The 21034-nt window shown below is 49.3% G+C and overlaps 1 protein-coding gene across 5 annotated transcripts in view; it reads right to left on the bottom strand.

Annotated features, from left to right (window-relative positions):
- The window catches only part of enox2 (ecto-NOX disulfide-thiol exchanger 2), a 174634-nt gene that overhangs the window by 87899 nt on the left and 65701 nt on the right, over positions 1 to 21034 (bottom strand). For 4 of the 5 annotated variants that reach the window (XM_077005888.1, XM_077005887.1, XM_077005889.1 and 1 more), the window contains one exon: positions 2267 to 2413. In XM_077005888.1, coding sequence (XP_076862003.1) covers positions 2267 to 2413 — 147 coding nt within the window. Of the gene's footprint in view, positions 1 to 2266; positions 2414 to 18639; positions 18690 to 21034 lie in introns of all 5 variants that reach the window. The other variant, XM_077005891.1, reaches the window with a different exon arrangement.

Here is a 21034-nt window from a genome sequence, read left to right as displayed (position 1 = left end):
CATCCAGTATGATGCTTTAACGAGGTTAAATCTGCATGGTTGGTAATTAGTCTCACCCCCACACACCCCCTCGCCATCCCCCAGGCGTCTCTAGATTAGCTCTCCTCCTCTGAGACCTAGGGAGAACTTCTCCTACCCAGACTTGCCAGAAGACATTAAACCTTCTCAGTGTTTTGGGTTCCAGATGCTGCGCTGCTGTCGATCACTTATTTCTTCCCCCCTTCCGTTCTGGCGCCGGGACGAGGATGGACCAGATGCAGACGCGTCGGACGAGAACAGTTTAACGCCCGACCAGCTGCAGGGACGACACAGCCGCTCAGGAGAAATGCTCCGTGCTAATTCTTGGGTGACAACCAGAATGGCAACAGAGCAAGAGTTTGACTTCAGGGGACAGTCCAGGGAGGCAGGCCAGGGAGGTCTGGGAGGTCAGGGAGGTCTGGGAGGTCTGGGAGGTCAGGGAGGTCTGGGAGGTCAGGGAGGCCAGGGAGGTCTGGGAGGTCAGGGAGGTCTGGGAGGTCTGGGAGGTCAGGCAGGTCAGGGAGGTCAGGGAGGTCTGGGAGGTCTGGGAGGTCAGGCAGGTCAGGCAGGTCAGGGAGGTCTGGGAGGTCAGGCAGGTCTGGGAGGTCAGGCAGGCCAGGCAGGTCAGGGAGGTCTGGGAGGTCAGGCAGGTCTGGGAGGTCAGGCAGGCCAGGCAGGTCAGGGAGGTCTGGGAGGTCAGGCAGGTCTGGGAGGTCAGGCAGGCCAGGCAGGTCAGGGAGGTCTGGGAGGTCAGGCAGGTCAGGGAGGTCAGGCAGGTCAGGGAGGTCTGGGAGGTCAGGGAGGTCAGGGAGGTCAGGGAGGCAGGCCAGGCAGCCTTGGACCCCTCCCCATCACTCAGATGAACAGAACCAAGAGCATCCCGCCTCCCGTGGACCGAGCGGCCCATAAGGGGAGCTGTGCGGATCGATCGTCTCATGCACTGTGCCGTCACCCCCGTGCCGTGTCCACTGCTCCGCTTGCGGTGAGAAAATGAGTGTTGTAAAAATGGGCAGATTAGATTAGCGCTGGCAGGCTTTGATCTCAAGGTCGGTGGAGGCCTTTGATCTGCACGTCAGGCGTCTGGAGCGGGTGGCCCAGTACAGCCCGTCTCTCTTCCATTAGCGCGAGTGGTGCGGACGTGTACGGAGGAGAGAGCGGCTGGCGGACGGGACACGTACCCTCCGCGTTTATGTCCCGATTAAGGTCTGGGCGAGAGCAAACACCCCCGCCACACGCCTCGGCACTAACAAAAGCCCGGAAGGAGCACTCGGGGCGTCCAAACAGCGTAGGAACCTGGTGCACTGAAGGGGTTGAACGCAAAAGAGGTGCCATCAGATCTGGAGCTGGAAGAGTGCACAGTGTGGGAGAACCGAGAGCTGCGAATGGTGCACACGTCCGCTCAATGAGCAGTCGACCAAAAATGGGCTCATTAACACCGACAATCCCATCCAATTAACACCTCAGAAAGCCAGGAAACGCACTCCAGGACACGCCCCCTCGGCAACATCCCGCCACACATCCCGTTTGGAGCTCTGCGGGTCATCTCTCCACAGGCTCACAGTAGCGTGGAGGCCGTGCCTGGGCCCCGAATGGTTCTTCACTCAGGTCACGCACAACGGGCTCACAGAGGTCAGAGCGTCTTCTAGCCTGCCCCGACACCTCACACCGCTGATGTTTATACTTCCCAGACGCCAAGACATCGTTGACCTCCAGACTTAACCTTTTTATGCAGTAGGCAAAAATGTGTATTTTGAATCTTTAAGTGAAGTAAACCACAAATAGGTAACAATGCATTTTAAAACGAAGAGAGACAGGCCCCACAGGTAAAGTAAAAAATATAAGACAAATAAGGCTTCCAAAAGTTCTAAGCTTAGCCTATATTGCCTTCAAACTCCCAAGCCTCTGTTAAAAGTGAGTATATATACTGTATGTATATAGACTGTATATATATACTGTATGTATATATAGACTGTATATATATATATATATATGTGTGTGTGTGTGTGTGTGTGTGTGTGTGTGTGTGTGTGTGTGTGTATGTGTGCGTGTGATATATCTGAGTGTGTATATGTGTGCATGTATTTGTCATTTGTACAGTGTAACAGTTATGTGACATTACTGCAGTCTATATTCTATCCTACTAAAAAACAGACCTGCTCGACAGAAGTGAGTCACACCCAGAGCTGAAGGATGATACTGGAGCTGAGGATGATGATGGTGAGAATGCAGCTGAGGAAGCTTTACATACCTGGAGGAAGACTGGGCCTCTTCCTCTTCTTCCCACTGCTCTCTGTGCCGTTCTCCAGAGGGCACTCGGACACCAGAGGCCCATTGGAGCTGTTGAACTGCAAGGGCTCGTTATTGGTGGCAGGGTCAAAGGGCAGCGGATTCAGTCCTGGGAGAGACACAAACAGATATATTCCATCATTCTTTTCATTTCAAAAGCAGCGTACTTCTTTCCGGAAAAGGACCAAGACAAGATTATCCTCACAGAGGCTGCCAGGAGTCATTAACCCCTTCTTTTTCTTAACAGAATCGCCTTAGATAAAGAACTGTGGGCTGGTCTGGTGCAAAGAGAAAGTGCTACAGAGAGTGGTCAGTGAACCACGCCACTGTGTCCTCTCTCAACAGAGACAGGAGGGCAAGCTCGCTGAGAAATGACTGACTCAATATAAACATACTACTTCAGACCAAAGCAACAATAAGCAAATAATGAAAGTGAGTGCTTGGCGTAATATATCAGTATTGTTTTGTTATCTTCTACAGTAAAAGTGTGATGCTATTTATGATTCACACAGATGTCTGGGAGACACAGGACTGTTCTCATGAAATATTCATTAGCTCTCCTGGTTTACACTTGTTTTGCTTGGCTTTGTTTTTCTTAAGGAAGCAGGAAGGATGGAGTGTAGGAATGTCTCCCAGCTTCTTCCAGCTCACCCCACCATCACAGAGCAAAAACCCCAAACTGGTGCCTTAACATCCTGCATCTGACCTCCAACGCCCATTCTGAGGGTCTCAAAATACAGTGTGTGTGTGTGTGTGTGTGTGTGTGTGTGTATGGAGACAGAGAGAGTGCAAGAACGTGTAAGAGAAAGAGCAAGAAAGAGAGATGGATAGATATTTAGGTAGAAAGGAGAGCAAGACAGTAAGAGCGTGAGAGAGACAGATATTTAGGAATTTATAGAGGAAAAGAAGAAAGAGTTAGAGACAGATAGATATTCTGATAGATCAAGAGAAGAGGGCAAGATCGAGAGAAATAGACTCGAACATTTAGCCAGACGGGGGAAAACGAGACCACAACACAGAAGAAAAATAACCCGTCAACCACAGGGACACAAAAATAGCGGACGGATACAGAAAAGACAAGCAGAGCCGGGCTGGAGTTTTGGAGGCCACACCCACACCATGACTCCACCCAGCTCTCTCTCTCTTCCTGTCTCTCCCCTGTGAGGAAGGCGGGGCCTACGCCGGCAGCAGCCACTCACATCGTAGCACGCACCCACGACTCTCCCTCTACTTCCTGTCCATCTCAGCCCCCGGCCCACAGTCCTCTGCGCCTAGACATGGCCAGTGATAACCGGGGAGAGGCACGATCAGGGGGCCAAGCATCCCGTCACACAGAGGGATCCATTTATTACATACTGCATATATACTATGTTTATTCTGCCTCCATAGTTGGACCTAGTGGCTGCCTTGAGTTTTTTGGGGATAATGTTGCCGATGCCAACAGTCTCGACTGCAGAACTGTGTCGTATTTCCAGCAGGCTCTTTAATGAATGACTAGTTGATGATGGTGAATGAATAGTTGATGACTGAAAATGTTGTATATTTATACATAAATGCATACTGTATGCTGTGTTTACAGAAACTATATTCAGAAATGCATTTCAAATTTCAGATTAGATCACAGTATATCACTATATCAACAGCATCCTGTAAACACATCCTATACAATGTGTGCAAATTTTTAGTCCCCCCCCCCCAATACAAAACAAACATAACACAAAAAAACACACACACAAAAATCTAACACTAAAACATTGTACAATGACTTGCCCTAATTATCTCAGAGTCCTAACTCATGTCTATGCAATATTGACAATATCGATCCAGTTGTCCATGTGACTACGATGCATAGTGAACATAGTGAACAAAGCCAACTCAGTTGGACCGTGTGCCAGACAGCACGGGTCTGGTCCAGAGGACCAGTGCTATAATATGCTGGACCAGTCAATAGGACCAGTGCTATAATGGGCAGTTCAACCGCACCAGTGCTGTAATAGGAGTATAGGACAGACTCTTGTTTTATGTATCGTGGAATACAAAGACTGCACAGTCTCTGCACACATTACTGGTAAAACATGTCCAAGAACGTGAGGATCCACTTCAAGATCTCCTCAGCAGGAACTAGTCAGGAGCAAAGCTTAGCATGGGGCCGCAGACCTCTGTGTGACCCAAACGTCTCCAGCTGCAGCCTGTTTACTCCGGGAGCATTTCAACACATGTTGGGTAACTGCTCACGGGGGGGGGGGGGGGGGGGGGGGGGGGGGGGGGGGCAGTGGGGTCTTTGTGCAGAATCCGAATGGCATGGATCACCCACATAAGGATGCTCCTGGCACCCTCTGGATGAACTCCATACCCACAGAGTGGTACATTCTGCCCAAGATGGCCTTAAAAACTTAAAGTGAAGAACCCTGAATAAATGGGACATTTTAGCTTCGGCAGAGTACATGTAAGACAAAATCCAATTTTGAGGAATACAGAGTTTACTTCTCTTAGATAGAAGAAAAATCTTATTTTTCCCCCATTTATGCTGAAGGAAAAGAGAAGGGAAAAAATGAATTAGGATAATTTTTGGCCATGACTCTGAACTCCTGCCTAAGATTGGGATGCTTCAATAGAGCCACTGATGAGATTTTAATGAGTAATACTGTTCCTACCACTGATAGACACTGGGGACAGAGAGAAATGCAGATCACTTACACTGACTCAGAGCTGAGAGGGAGCATATAGACCCTCTTATCTGATAGACAGAGACGGGGGGAGATAAAACGAAACTAAGCAAGAGTAACTGAGGCAGAAAGACGCTTTGAACGAGGGGAGGGAAGTAAAAGAGTGAGCAGAAGTCTGAGAAAGGGAGAGAAAAGAGGGAGAGAAAGACGAGAACAGCGGAGAGTGAAGGAGAGAGTGAGAGTGAGAGAGATGAGGCTGCTGATGGAGGGTGAGAGACGTGACTGAGTCCTTCCTGTGAGCAAAGGCTCTCGCTATTCCGTATAGGAAGCTGTTGACGGCCTCTGACACCAAATGAGACTCATGCATTTATGCATGTGCGAAGGTGCCGTTTTGATGAATGTTTCTCTCTCTCTCTCCGTTACCCAAGACAAGCGACTCCACCACACGTTTACGGGGCGATTTTAAACGTGGGGTCTACGCCGGCGGCACGACGCCCATTCTCATCAGTAGCGGCCTGATGGAATCTCTCTGATCCTGTGCATGCACCCCCACCTGTGCCATCACTCACCCCGTGTAAGCACATTTCTGTCACAAAGCAACATTGTGCTATAGAGGAGCACGGTCCATGATTACAGCTTCTGGCCATGATCTGAGCTGTTGTGTGCTCATAAAGAAGACGAGGCAAACTGTGTGGAATGCCGGCAGCTGCCTCTCTGCCTTTCTGCATGGCTTCCTCTCAAAATGACAGGGAAATCTAACACACCAACAGTTTCCTGCCCCCCCCCCCCCCCCCCCCATCTCTATCCCTCCCTCTCTCATACCCCCCCACGTCTGAGTTAGACCAGCACGAAGCGCAGCGTGAGCAACAGGAACCGAAGCCCCTCCCACGGGGGCCTACACGGATACGTTTAATAAAACGCCTGTTTGCATTTTCCCCAAGAGTGCATGTCGCACGAATTACAGTGATTCATCCAGGGCTGATTCCTACAGAACATCAAACGCACTGTGCGAGGGAGCTCTCTTGTTTTCTTACTGCACCTCCGCATGCTTCCAGTCTGTCTGTCTGCCCCTGTCTGTCTGTCTACCTGTCTGCTCATCACTCTGGCTCCACCTGCCTGCCTTGGCAGGGTGTCCCAAACCACCTCTCCAGGCATGAAAGATGCTCCAATTAATCTTGTAAGCGTGTCCGGCAGCCCTGCTGTAAAAACGCCTAATTCCTACCAGCCTGTTTAATTAAGCCGGCCTGGAAGATCAATCCACTCCTGGGACTCCGGGCGCGAAGAGTAAGAACACGCAGACAGAACGTCCACGGTGTAGTACAGAAGAGAGCTCGCTAAGGAGGAGACAGCACAAAATGGCCATTGTATCACATCTGTACCCGAGTGCTGCCTTTGACACACTGGAACACAACATCCTACTTGTGTGGCTGCCACATGGGGATTTATTTATTTATTTAGCAGTTATTTATAGACGGATGTAGAGCGGAGAGCCTGTAGTTTTCCAGTGGGGCCCTGTTTACACTGCACCAACAAAAAACCCATTTAACTTAAAAATAATAATAAAAAACTAAATAAATAAATAAAAAGAAAGGTAAGTGAAAGCAAAACCAGACTGGGTTCTTAAATTACCAATAGTAAACATATTTCTTAAAAGCAGGAGCATTTCCGAGCTAAGGATGTGGGGGGCATTGCACAAAGCAGCTCTGCACACAGCGAACAGAAAATAGTTGGTCTCCTTCCATGTTTTTATAGGGTTCACCAGTCAGGGGTCCTTTAAGATTGGGTACTGGGACCTTTACTTTAGTCTACATCCTTCCTGGAGAGAGGACCTGGTTCAGAACAACCTTCCTGTATCAGACATCTACTGCTACAACTACTGTACACCATTCAACTATGGGTGGAGTTTGGATGGCAGTGATCTTGCTGGCCATGTGCCAAAAACTAGCATCACTGTAAAGCACTTGGAAAAGCTACCGGCAGGGAGTGCAGATTAAAGGCAGCAGGTGAACTTTTGCTGGTGACAAAGTCAGAATGAAAGCACGTGTTCATGAAACTGCAGTCCAGGGCTCCCAGACATGGTGTCTTGAGTGGGTACCTGGGTTAGTATATGGATGCTAAGGGGTATGAAGCACCACAACTACGTCAATATCTCAGGCTCACGGCTACAGGAGCGAGGACGATGCTGTCAAAGATCAGCTACTCAAACCTGCCTGCCAAACCAAACAACATCTTAACATGCCAGGCCTCCTCCTAATGAACATTTACCACCTTAAGACATTCCTGGTTCATGAACTCGGGGGGTTATCTCAAGGTCCACCTTCTCCACAAACTATGTCTAAAGATTGCTTTGCTTTGACACTAAAGTAAAGTCATTCCCCTTTACCAACAGCACACTGTTACTCATGCATTAATATCAAGCTGTTTTAATACTGTGAATAGAATTGAATGAGTCCACAAGCTTCCAATAAATAAAATGATATTCAGTATTCAGTTGTTAGTTTCTGTATTCAGTCGTTGGTATCTGTATTCAGTTGTTGGTATCTGTATTCAGTACTCAGTACACTTTCCACAGGTCTGCCCCCCCCCACCAAATGCTTTCTTCTTTCCGTATCTGTCACAGTCTGTCATCTCTTCCACAAACAATTTCAGTAGCTTATTCAACCCCCCACCACTAAAACATCTCTGGGTCCCACTAAAACAATTTATGCCTTCAGGTTAAATATGTATGAATGTCTTCCTTTATCATCTTAAACCCTGTTTTGTAGGGCCTTGAGTGTGTAGGCGAGTCCTCAACGCTGTGGTCCTAACGTCCCCGAGCGCAGCAACGCCGTCTTCCTGGACTCCTCCCAACAGGATCCATCTCTTCCATTAGAGCAGAGTTGGCTGAGTTATTTAAGCAGCACTCAATGGCGGGGCCAAACCACTTTGCCTTTATGAGGACAAGATGAAGGGGGAGTATCGCCGCTGTGCCGGCCGGGGAACACAAATAAGCGCATGCAGGATGCGACGCGTCAGAGCTGCTGAGAGCGTGAGCCCACGGGGATGTGTCCTTTAGAGGACACAGGACGAGAAGGGAGACAATGAGGGACAAACGAGTGGAGGGAACAAGAGAACGGGCTGTCACACATGCAAAGAGCTTTAACCCCGACCCCCTCCAAGAGAGCTCATCTGTGGAAATGCATATAAATAAGATGTTAATGGGATGCATATGAGAGCCGGGCAGGTCCTGTTCATATATGGAGGTGCACCCACGGAGGGCTCTTCCTGCAAAAAGCCCCTAGAGGAGGTGTAGTTTCCTCTCCTCCCTCCACACGTCTCTGGCGTGGCACTCTGTCTAACCTCTCAGGTTCCCTTTCAGAGGCTGGTTAATCCAAGCCTTAGTCAACATGGCCCACCTCTTCACCAGGCGCTACGCGGAGCCGTGACACCCGAGTCACCCACACGGCAGTCAGTAGGTCACGCCGAAACGCACACAGCTGGAAGAGGATCGATACTGCCAATGAGACTGGTGATGGTGAAGACCGAGGTCTAAGCCCTCTGTCACATACAGTCCTGATGACAACGGTCCTGATTCTGTGCTGCCTGCATGTACGCACGCACACTCACACCGTCATACACACACCCACACACACGTCCACCCAACCACACAAAACAAACAGGAATGGATTTATCACCAGTGTGATGAGCTACAATACGCAGTAAATGCACACCCCACCGCTTAGGCAAGATCAATGCACTAACACAGATAATGACAGCGCTGATGATCAGAGATACAACTGACTCTGATGGGGACTGTGATGAGAGTGAGTGTGTGTGTGTGTGTGTGTGTGTGTGTGTGTGTGCATACACTGCCATGTATGGATCAGTACTAGAGGACAAAGCAGAGATCCACCAGGCTGAGTATAACACAGGCAGGAGACTCTGCATGGCTCACTCTGTCTGGATTACTGGAGCCTCAGGGCAGGCCCGGAGGGCTTGGTTTCAGTACAGAGGAGACCACACACACACCCTGGCCACTGCCATGGTTTCAGCCACCAGGGGGCGCCCTAGAGGCACACAGGGGAGAGCGCCTCATGTTGTGAGTGGTACTGAGGTTATAGTGGAGAGCAGTAAATGTGTTCTAAGGGAGTGGGGACATACGCCTCAGAACACACGGGTAAGAGGTGGCGTTTAGCCTCCAGCGGAGCAGAACCTCCTGAACCCGCCTGTGATCCATTGAGCTGAACCAGCACCTCACAGGCAAACCCTGCACCGCCGTTTGAGTATTAAATCCCTCTGCGCATGGACACAGAGGCCGACGCCAGGAAAGGCCAGGATCCATCAGGGGTGCTGGATGAGGCCACGGATTCGCAACGGCTGAGCTGCACGCAGCACTCTGCGTCGGGGACCGGGGGCGTTCCCAACAGGGCCCTGAATCGGCTTCCTGCATTGACAATACATTCCTGTTCCACGCCAACAGCTCCAGAACGTTCTAGAACGTTCCAGCTCACGCTCCTTCCTCCTCACCACACGGGCTCTATTAGCAGCAGCTGGAGCCCCGTCGCTCACGCTGATTTATTCAACGCGGATAGCGCTTCTATCAAAACCCTCGGATTCAGCCGGTCCCCAGTGTCAGAGCTTCTCAATGGCAAACCATTCATCTTCCCCAAGCCCGAAAAACTTAACCCGAAGATTAAGCCCAACTGATCCGGCTGAGGCAGAGAGGGGTCACTGTATGCCACAGAGCATCAGAACTTCAGTGACCTAACGTGCTCAGCCGGCTCGCTCGCCGTCCACAGGTCCTTACCTGGCTCAAACAGAAAAGGGAAACCCACAGCGCCTGTGTACTCGCTGCACGCTTTTGAAAGGTGTTAAGCAACGTGTATTCTTAGCGCACATAAACTCACAACTGGATCTAATGGGTCTGATGGGAGAGAATCGTATTAACCTCACCAGGACCCGCGTGAGAACAAAGAGCTCTGTCCCAGCCTTGGAGGGCCCGCCCTCTCTTGAGCAAGGACCATTAAGCAATCATTTGTTCTTACATGCAGAAGACCCTTTGAACTTCACTCATCCTTTGGATGGTTTACTCACCCCCCCCTCCACATTCACACATACACACCCGCCCACGTGTGCATTGTTTCCAGGTGGTGGTGGTGGTGGTGGTGGGGGGGGGGTGGGGGGTTCCTGTCAAACAGAACTTCATCCACAGGTTATGAAGAAGGACAGGCTTAAATTAACATCAAAGAAATGTTGAACTGAGCTCCTCCCCTCTCCAGAATATTCCACCCAAATCTTTGTCTGCTGTGGAGAAGAACACTGGCAGAACACCAGGCTGCCATGTTAGAGTGCCGCTTCACCTGTGATCCAACTGAAACAATCATAGAAAACAGCTTCAGTAAGCTGCAGTGGGAAGCATGAAGTGTGACCTCCTCTTACATGTGAACAGGGCAGGAACCTGGGTCTCTTCAGCCTAGACAGAATGGAACCTGAATGGCCTGGTTTACCATTACCTCAAGAATCATCAGGACCATCTCCAACAGATTTAGGTGCCAAGGGAGGTCACATTATATACTGACTTTAGCATGAAGCCATTTTGTTTTTTTGTTTTATTTCTGTATTTACTATTTGCATCTTTAGAAAGGGACATAGCGAGAAATAATATATAAACCAACAAATGTAATGGTGGCCTGAGGCTTTTGCACTCTACTGCACGTCTTCATTCCGTTCACAAATACTTTTGTAAAGACACAGAAAGATTCAGTAGTCTGACACTACCATGAACGTCAGGGGTTCCAGGGGAGCGAGTCAGAACACTCCTGCCCAACAGGTGCGCTGGAACAGTGGCTTCCAGAAAGGTCACGCTGCTGAGCCCAGCCAGGAATGCACTAATGCAACAGGTCCCGTAGTGCTAGGCCTCGCCGTCCCGCACAAACCACCAGATGCTGCAGAATAAATACTAACCGGAGTGCTGGGGGCTCTGGCCGCGTTGCTGCAATTCCTCAAGGTCAAATGGCAAACTCAACCCTGCCACCGCGTCTGCGAGCACGAGAGCCACGTCCCAAATTAGCCGCGGAGACGAGCCCAGGGCCACTAGCACCCGTGAGCACAGCAGCTAAAGCCAGTCACGAGGCGGACGAGGTGAAGCCCCGTGAGAGAGCCAGTCCACCACTCTGGGTGAAGTGAAGCGCTCCTCTATTCTTAGCCCGGGACGTCTCTGGCACGCCGGGGAATGCGCACGGCGACTGTGTGGAATGACTAAAGCCCGGGCCAGATAAATGAACAAGGTGCCTGCATGATCCAGCTTATGGGAAACATGTCAGATGTCTGGAGAATTCTTATTGGTCTATTAACTTAGCTTTTCACTTTGGTTGGTATTTATAGTGTAAGCATCGAGCGTAGTCTAGACAAACCTGTTTATAAAACAAACTGCAAAATATATATGCTTAATTATCTTGCATAAAAAGTCTCTGTGTATTTCACACCAGTAACTTGCACACATCTGTTAGCTTCATTTCCACAGAAAGTCTGGAACTCGAAAATGAACTGGACTCATGAATGAGTCGATTACAGCCGGAGGAGTCCACAGCAACGGGAGCGTCAACTAGGCCGGCTGATGTCAGCGTGCCATCGTCGGGGCGACGCCCTGCAACACACGCACAGAGGCCCCTCTCTGGAGCGCTGCGTTACAACTCAAGCTCAAAGCCGCCCGTCCATCAATGGCCGTCAGTGTGACGTTCCTCCACCTGGCCCTGCTGCGGACATCAAAGAGCAGTGTGGGGGCGACTCTCCAAACACGCAAACACACCCGCTCACAGAGGAGTGGAAGCTCGCGCGGCCAGCACACAAGACGTCTCTGTGAGCGGAAACACAGGAGAGCTCAGAGCGACGGGAGAGAGTGACGTGTGAGCGCTCATTACACAGACTCCATTACACCTCGCAGAATGTCAATTAGGGGCCGACACACACCCTCCTCTGTGTGGACGCCGAGAAACAACAAACTGCTGTGTGTGCGTTTTATTCAGGCAGAGGTGCTGGAGAGCGCTGGTCGCCGGGCAGGGCCAGCATCCCTCCCTGCCGTCACCGTGCAGTAGCCGTCTCCCGCCGTCACCGTCTCATAGCTGCGAAACGCATTCGCCGGTGGCCCGACGCCATCGCTGACGTGAGTGCTCCCTCCGGACGGTGGTCACGTGCACGGCCGTGCGCGCCAGGCCTTTACGGGCCGATTAGCGCACACGGCGGAGGCGTGGAGATAACGCCTACAGGTGACAGACGCAGTGGTGGCAAAGGCAGCCATTTTTAATCGTGCTAACATCACCGGTGCTTAGGCGAACTTCATCACCACACATCTTAACGTTTCTATGTATAAGCCCCCATTAGGAGAGCATGGGCCAGTTTTATGGTGTATGGTTTTCTAATTGGGCCCTGTCCTCATGTGGGGCAGCTGGCTGCGGGGCAGAGGGGGGGTGATGGGGGCATCTGCTTCTCCCTCCTGCCTACATCAAAGCAGACATACCAGCAAAGGCCTCAGCTGCAGGACTAATCAGCTCAACCTCCACAAATCTGGAGAAGCAGGAGAACCCCAGGTGAGCCCCGCACACCCCTCAGCCTTGGACAGACAGACAGGTAAACAGACAGACAGGTAGACAGACAGACAGCACAAGCACACAGTCAGAGGCAGACACTGTACAACTGAGTGTGCAATCTCACTAAAGATATACACACATCATCATCCATCATCCACCTCCCATAACACATTAGAGTATCTTATTGATGATATCCAACAGTCAGAAATGCGTATTGCCAAATATGGAAACATGCCCACACACATGTGCACAGCCAGAGCAATGAACACCCCCCCCCCCCCCCCCCCCCGATGAAACTTGCAGCAGACTCATCGCCCCACACACCCTGACTCCACCCACTACTGCAGCAACGCCCCACACACCCTGACTCCACCCACTACTGCAACAACTCCCCACACACCCTGACTCCACCCACTACTGCAACAACACCCCACACACCCTGATTCCACCCACTACTGCAGCAATGCCCCACACACCCTGACTCCACCCACTACTGCAACAACACCCCACACACCCTGACTCCACCCACTACTGCAGCAACGCCCCACACACCCTGACTCCACCCACTACTGCAGCAACGCCCCACACACCCTGACTCCACCCACTACTGCAGCAACGCCCCACACACCCTGACTCCACCCACTACTGCAGCAATGCCCCACACACCCTGACTCCACCCACTACTGCAACGCCCCACACACCCTGACTCCACCCACTACTGCAGCAACGCCCCACACACCCTGACTCCACCCACTACTGCAGCATCACCCACACGGCACACTGAAAGAGGAACAGAATTAGTGGAATATACCATCGATAAGGCATCTTTGATTAACAGCAGCAGAGTTGGCTGGTCTGAGTAACGAAGGTGAACAGAACACATATGTGTCTCAAGACCAAGTTAATATATTCCCACCAGGAGATTGTGATATCTTCCAAAGTGAGGCAGTGTTCTGCAGAGCCATCCGCGGCCCATCGTGCCGTATAAGTGCACTGCCAGCAGTTCTCTTAACTGGGTGCTTGAGTCTAGACCATCAATTTAGGCCACAGTTTCTGTGAGGGGGGGCATGGTCTGGTGGAGGGAGGGGTGGGGGGGGGGGGGGCTGCTGAGGCTTCTGACTCCTCTGACATATTCTGTGTCTCCTTTCACTGATTCATCTCCACCGATTTGCTACGAAGGACCAGAGTCCTCAGGGGTTCCTGCTGGGAGTCCTACAGACTCATGTAGCGATCAAGCTTTAATATTCACTCGTTTTTCCCTACAGGAAATTAAAGCAAGAACATCATTATAATTTTCCATCAGCTGTGATCAATGGATGCCAAACTTATATGGCAAGCGTCTGGAAGGCGTTGCTAGGCTCTGCGTGGACCCTACTCTCACTCATTCCCCACACTGTGTACTTTGCTGTCCCGACAGCCCATAATATCCAGCATTTGTGAGACCCAGACAACAAAACACTCCAATTACATTAATTTCTCTCACAATGGAGTCCAGCCTAATGAAGCTCATTAGTCATTCAGCATGCAGCTCCAACACTGTGTGGGATTGGCCGTCAGGCCGCATATTTAAGAGTGCAAAACTAACACTTCCCACTTGATATGTATCAAGTTGTGTGTATCAAATTTTCTTTTACAAAAATAAAGTTAGTGAGACAAGTACCTAAAATAATGTAAATAACAAATTGCCTGCAAAAAAATCAACACTGATCTCATAACGAGCTAGACAATGTAAATGAGAATGTGTGGGAATACTGCCCAGAGGGTTCTGCTCACAGACAGTTAGACTGCACAGTTCCCGCAAATTCAGAGACATGGCCTGAGAAAATAGAGAAATTAGCAAAATAACAAATTTTTTTTGTGTTTATTTTTCGCCTACTACAGCTATCATGTCCCATTTTAAGACTTAGTCCTCCAAAAACACAAGCTGATTTGAGACACACACACAGGCAGAGGTTGTATGTCTCCTCACCTGCGTATGGCCGAGAGCTGAAGCTGTTCAAGCTGGCGGTGTGAGCACAGAAGAGCCACACCTCATTTTCAACAACAGCCCAGTAAAATCTGTCATTTCCTTCGCGCTCGTTGTGGAGCAAATCGTGAGAAACAGCGATCGAATCACCCAGCCACGTCACGCCATGTGGCCGCTGACTCTTCCTAGTTTGGGGTTAAATGACAACACACTCCAAGCAACAATAACGCAATCAGAACTCATTATATCAGTGACATGAGGAAGATTCATCCTTGCTTCTATTGTCAATCGCCCATGCCTCAAGGGAGACAGTGAAGGTTAATTTATTCAAATCTCCCAACCACTCATTTCTATTCCATTAAATAAAACTAATGAATCTTTGGTTAGGGCCTAATCAGCTTGATGCTGTCAGAGCCTCCAGATCTCCCCAGAAACACTGTACCAGTGTCACCTGACACTGAACAGCCTCTGAAAAGGTTACAGCGGTTCTAACAGACAGGGATACAAGTGTATTTGTGTATGCGCGGAGAAAACAAATGAAAAGAGTGGAGGAGACACACATGGAGGGAGAGAGAAAAAGATGGAGACAGAGAGAAAGGGAGAGAAAACGAGAGTGTAAGAAATGACTGAGGGAGAAAAGAGACAGATTAAGAGAGCACAGTGAAAAGGAGACATAAAGCTATTTGCAGTAGGACTGTCCTTGACTCTTTCAGTTAATATATAGTGTTATATAGTAGCACGAGAGGCCATATATAAAAGGCAGCACAGAAGAGAACTCTTTTTACAATTTAAGGTCTTGTCCACACTATCAAAGTTGTTTTTTCTATTGCTCCCCCGGCCTCAAAATAAATGACCAACTAAATAAAAAAAATCTGCAACCAATTAAAACCCAAAGCGCTATATATATATATATATATATATATAAAATATAAAATATTGCCTAGATTATAATAATAATTTATTACACACACACCCACGCACAAGCACACACACACACACACACACACACACACACACACACACACACACACACACACACACACACACACACACTTGACTGTGTGTTAATGGTTTAAGGCTCCACAACACAATGAGTGATTTTACCACCACACTAATCTGACTATACTAATCACAGCCTTTCTTCGATTAAAATGCAGCAGACAGCAGGGCTGTGCAAGAGGAGTGTGGTGAGGGGGCAGGAGGAGTCCCTGAGTGTGGTGAGGGGGCAGGAGGAGTCTCTGAGTGTGGTGAGGGGACAGGAGGAGTCCCTGAGTGTGGTGAGGGGGCAGGAGGAGTCTGAGTGTGGTGAGGGGGCAGGAGGAGTCTCTGAGTGTGGTGAGGGGGCAGGAGGAGTCTCTGAATGTGGTGAGGGGGCAGGAGGAGTCTGAGTGTGGTGAGGGGGCAGGAGGAGTCTGAGTGTGGTGAGGGGGCAGGAGGAGTCCCTGAGTGTGGTGAGGGGGCGGGAGGAGTCTCTGAGTGTGGTGAGGGGGCAGGAGGAGTCTGAGTGTGGTGAGGGGGCAGGAGGAGTCTCTGAGTGTGGTGAGGGGGCAGGAGGAGTCCCTGAGTGTGGTAAGGGGGCAGGAGGAGTCTCTGAATGTGGTGAGGGGGCAGGAGGAGTCTGAGTGTGGTGAGGGGGCAGGAGGAGTCTCTGAGTGTGGTGAGGGGGCAGAAGGAGTCTGAGTGTGGTGAGGGGGCAGGAGGAGTCTGAGTGTGGTGAGGGGGCAGGAGGAGTCTCTGAGTGTGGTGAGGGGGCAGGAGGAGTCTCTGAGTGTGGTGAGGGGGCAGGAGGAGTCTGAGTGTGGTGAGGGGGCAGGAGGAGTCTGAGTGTGGTGAGGGGGCAGGAGGAGTCTCTGAGTGTGGTGAGGGGGCAGGAGGAGTCCCTGAGTGTGGTGAGGGGGCAGGAGGAGTCTGAGTGTGGTGAGGGGGCAGGAGGAGTCTCTGAGTGTGGTAAGGGGGCAGGAGGAGTCTGAGTGTGGTGAGGGGCGGGAGGAGTCTCTGAGTGTGGTAAGGGGGCAGGAGGAGTCTGAGTGTGGTGAGGGGGCAGGAGGAGTCTGAGTGTGGTGAGGGGGCAGGAGGAGTCTGAGTGTGGTGAGGGGCCAGGAGGAGTCTCTGAGTGTGGTGAGGGGGCAGGAGGAGTCTCTGAGTGTGGTGAGGGGGCAGGAGGAGTCTCTGAATGTGGTGAGGGGGCAGGAGGAGTCTCTGAATGTGGTGAGGGGGCGGGAGGAGTCCCTGAGTGTGGTGAGGGGGCGGGAGGAGTCTGAGTGTGGTGAGGGGGCGGGAGGAGTCCCTGAGTGTGGTGAGGGGGCGGGAGGAGTCTGAGTGTGGTGAGGGGGCAGGAGGAGTCTCTGAGTGTGGTGAGGGGGCAGGAGAAGTCTCTGAGTGTGGTGAGGGGGCAGGAGGAATCTGAGTGGGGTGTGTACAGATGTTATGTAATCAGGAAACAACTAGTTCTTCTGTGTGGAGCCATTGAGCAGGCACAGAGCCGAGAGCCTCTGGAGGGGCCTGGATGAGCAGCCCACTGTGGCAATCTGCTTGTTCTCCTGCACTGCCTTAATGTATATACCCACCAGCACATAAACACACATGCACACAGACACGGCTGGAGTTGCATTGAACTAAACTAAACAAATATGCTCTGATCCAAGTTCATTATTAGCTCTTTCATGGATCTGGCACATACCACACCTGACTGAGCATGTTTATCACAAATTCTAATGGGGAAAAATATCTAACTATTCCAGCACAGACGATTAGGAGCCCAGACGTAGCGATGTGCCACAAATACACCCCGGCTTGCCACGGCTGAGTGATGCCAATAACTGGATACTGAGATGGGGCTTATTCCTCTGTGTGGGAGCAGGAGGGCCAGAGGATCCAAAGGGCATGGCGTGCCCTCCACGCCACGTAAACAACGCTGTCAGATAAATCCACATGACAGGCAGGAGGATTTTTACCCCAGAGAAGGAATATTTTTTTTCCCAAACAAATGAGACAGAATCGCTGGCTAAATTTGTACATCTAAATTTTCATAGCTTCATAGTTGTTATGCGCAGGCACACAGGAAATGGTTGTAGAAACGGCAGGCAGATTCTGTGTGCGTGCTCCATCCGAGCTGTTCCGGATGTGGATATTAGCTCCTGTGAGAACGTAAGCAGCTGCTTCATCGGCGCGAGTACGCAGCGCATTAACGGGCAAACGTGCATCCTCTGTGCCCACAGCAGGCCCATGTCCTTCTCCTGGGATGTTTCTCATCAACCCCCACGGGCTCCTGAAAAGGACACGTCCATGCGGAGCAGGGCCTGGCTGAAGAAGGCCCTCGTGGAGATCCCAACGCATGGCTGGCTTCCAGCATGCTTGAGTTATGGATTCATTCATTAGTTTTCTGCTGTATTAATGATTATTCTGTTGAACAACTAACTCTGTAAAGGGTCATTTAGTTGAATTATGAGCCAGTGACCAGCTCATCCTGATGAATTCACACAAATAAATGGGTTGGTGTGTCGTACTGAGGCGTGTAGTACTCTGGTCTGAAGGTCCTGTCTCCCTGATGTCTCTCCCACATCTCGCATATGCAGACAAACAGGACACACCCACACATGGAGCTGATCACGACTGGCAAGGAGAAGAGCGCCTAAATATCTGTGGGAGAAGGACCTCAGTATAGCACTCTGTCTAACCAAGGGGCAGTAGTGCACTGAAGAGGACTAGATAAAAGTGTTTAGTTGAAGGGTACTAGTTAAAAGGGTTTAGTTGAAAGGGACTAGTTAAAAGGGTTTATTTGAAGGGCACTAGTTAAATGGGTTTAGTTAAAAGAGACTAGTTAAAAGGGTTTAGTTGAAGGGGACTAGTTAAAAGGGTTTAATTAAAGGGCATTTGTTAAAAGGGTTTAGTTAAAAGAGACTAGTTAAAAGGCTTTAGTTGAAGGGTACTAGTTAAACAGGGTTTAGTCGAAAGGGACTAGTTAAATGGGTTCAGTTTAATAGCACTAGTTAAAGGGGGTTAGATGACCAGCAAAACTACAAAGGGTTTAGTTGAAGGGCACTAGTTTAAAGGGTTTAGTTGAATGACGTTAGTTAAAAGGTTTAAGTTGAAGAGCACAAGTTAAAAACAGAAAGTCCAACCAGAGTGGGTGATGTACCTGGAAAGCAAGGACTCAAATGCAAATCCCAAGGCTGCTTGTCTGCTCTCCTGGAAACACACAGAGCAGAAGGCCAAAGTCAAGCAGAAACCTCCACCCGCCTCCCGATGGTCGCACAACTGTGCAAAGAAACGAAGAGTCATCCTCACGCGTGTCTACCACGTAAACAGCAGAGGTTGCAGGCAGGGTGTGGCCAGCCTCAGACAAGCTGCCACACAGCTGTGCAGTGAACCATACGAATCCAACACATCAGACCACATCCATGTCAGCTTACCAACAATAACAAAACATATGAAAACATCGGAGTAATGGAAAAATACAGAGGCGGAAAGGCAGACGGGAATATTTCTCTGTTCTAAAAAATATTTTTTTAAAGAGGACAAGGAGCCCTTTCCAAGAGAACAGTTACTGAATGCAAGTTTATTTATCAAGGTGCAGTTCAACTGCCAAGCAGTAGCAGATATATCACATACACAAAACAAAGGGCCCATTTTGCGGTTTTGGTTTTTGCTGAAGAAATGCACAGAGCAGACAAAATCAAATAGGCTAAATGTTCCCAGCACATCAGATTAAAATGGAAGCCATCTCTGACTCACTCACCAGCATAGAGGAGTGAGGGCAAACCAAATCACCTTTCTGCTAAAGACAACACTGGAAATAAACAAACATAACCAACCCTCCAGGAAAAGAGACTTTGCATTAATAGAAATAAAAGCAAATCCCTATTTTCCATATACTGCCTTTTTTATTTTAGCGCTGTCAAAACTGCCAACAAACGACATTTGATTCTTTCTAAAAAAAAAAAAAAAAAAAAAAAAAAAAACCCAAAACAAAAATAAACATTTTATTTGAATTTTATTTTGCATTATATTCATGAGTGCAAAAAACAGTACAGCAAGAGTAATAACCAGCCACTTGTATAGGTGTATATATGCATATATAATATATAAACATAGACGTGTGTTTAAACTTTCTACTTTAACCTCCCTTTATTGGAAATAATACTCAAACCATTGGGCATGTGCATGAAGCTTCTATCTATAGCTGTCAATATGGAGCTATTTAGTCAGTACAGTAGTCTACATTTTGCATTTTAGATTAATTAAATTCAAGGCTCACAAGTCTGGGAAATGTGTCAAAAAAAATATTTTATCCTGAGGTATCATTTTCAATAAATTGGAAAAATAGGCTAATATTGACACTATTAGTTCCATTACTGGCATTAGAACATTACTGACACTAGATATAAAAGTACAGAAAACTGATAGCAGACATCTGGCCATAGTTTAACTGTCTAGTAACCAAAACGACACCGAGTGGAAATCTCGCTCTCTATGGCCAAATTGTGCCGTCGTTACCGTGTGGTTGTTGTTGTTGAATTACTCATTCTTTCAGCATGACCTACATTTCATTTTCAACCAAGGAAAGTGTCATGGTGTGACTCCTGTCAGTCAGTCAGTACATTCAGTGCAGCGGCTGAGGTGCGAGAACTCATGAGGCAGACAGCGCCACTGGTGCACCTCCCCTCCCCCCACAACTGAATATTCATGTTAACAACTGAAAAAAATCTCTGGGTTTTTAAACTGTTTGACTATATAATTGACTATACACTATTCGTTGATAACGGCACTACATTTTAACTGAGAATTCCGCCAATCTGATTAACGCTCGTCCGAAAGTAGCACAGGGATCTCAGTTTTTTCTTATCTTTTAATATTGGTATCTTCAGAGCATCCTAGGAACTGATATGGCTGACTAAAGTCTGAACAGTGCTCTGTAGAAGCTGCCTGAACACTGAACACGGCTCTGCCTGAAATCCTCTCCCTCAGTACACAGTCACTCTGGAAGTCAGCACACTGAGTGGATGGGCAAACAGGATCTTCATCCTCCCCCCTCCTCTTCCTCTCACTCAGGCTTTCAGGAGAAGATGGGTGGCACAAATGCACTGTGACAGTAATGCAAGGTCACATGCTCGTGTCTTCCTTCCCTTCCGGACAGCTTCGTGTTCCGGCCTGCTTGCCCCTTTCTGGGCCACATAAGAGGTTGGGTAGACAGGAGAGAAAGCACTCAAATCAAATGACATGTAGCAAATCTGATTTTTCCCCAAATAGTTCCACTTGAAGATCTACGTGTGGGTGAAGTCTGGCAGCGGTCGCCCGTAGCCCCTTTCAGACACAGTAGGGTCACTCGGGCCATTAAAGCTAAAAAGGATGGGACCAATTCGCCTGGTCATGGATTACAATTTAGCACAGCTCTGAAATGAAATGGAGCCACCAGTTCAGAACAGCATGACAATAAAGAGACCGAGCAGACTGGAGTGAAACAACAGAAATACGGGAAGCACAACACAGTGACAATAACTGCATTCACCGCAGCTCTGCAAGTTTAAAGTCAT

This window comes from Brachyhypopomus gauderio, chromosome 5 (assembly GCF_052324685.1).
Source record: "Brachyhypopomus gauderio isolate BG-103 chromosome 5, BGAUD_0.2, whole genome shotgun sequence".
Taxonomy (NCBI): Eukaryota; Metazoa; Chordata; class Actinopteri; order Gymnotiformes; family Hypopomidae; genus Brachyhypopomus; species Brachyhypopomus gauderio.
The sequence above is the reverse complement of the archived record's forward strand: the minus strand, read 5'-3'. Positions and strand labels throughout refer to the sequence as shown.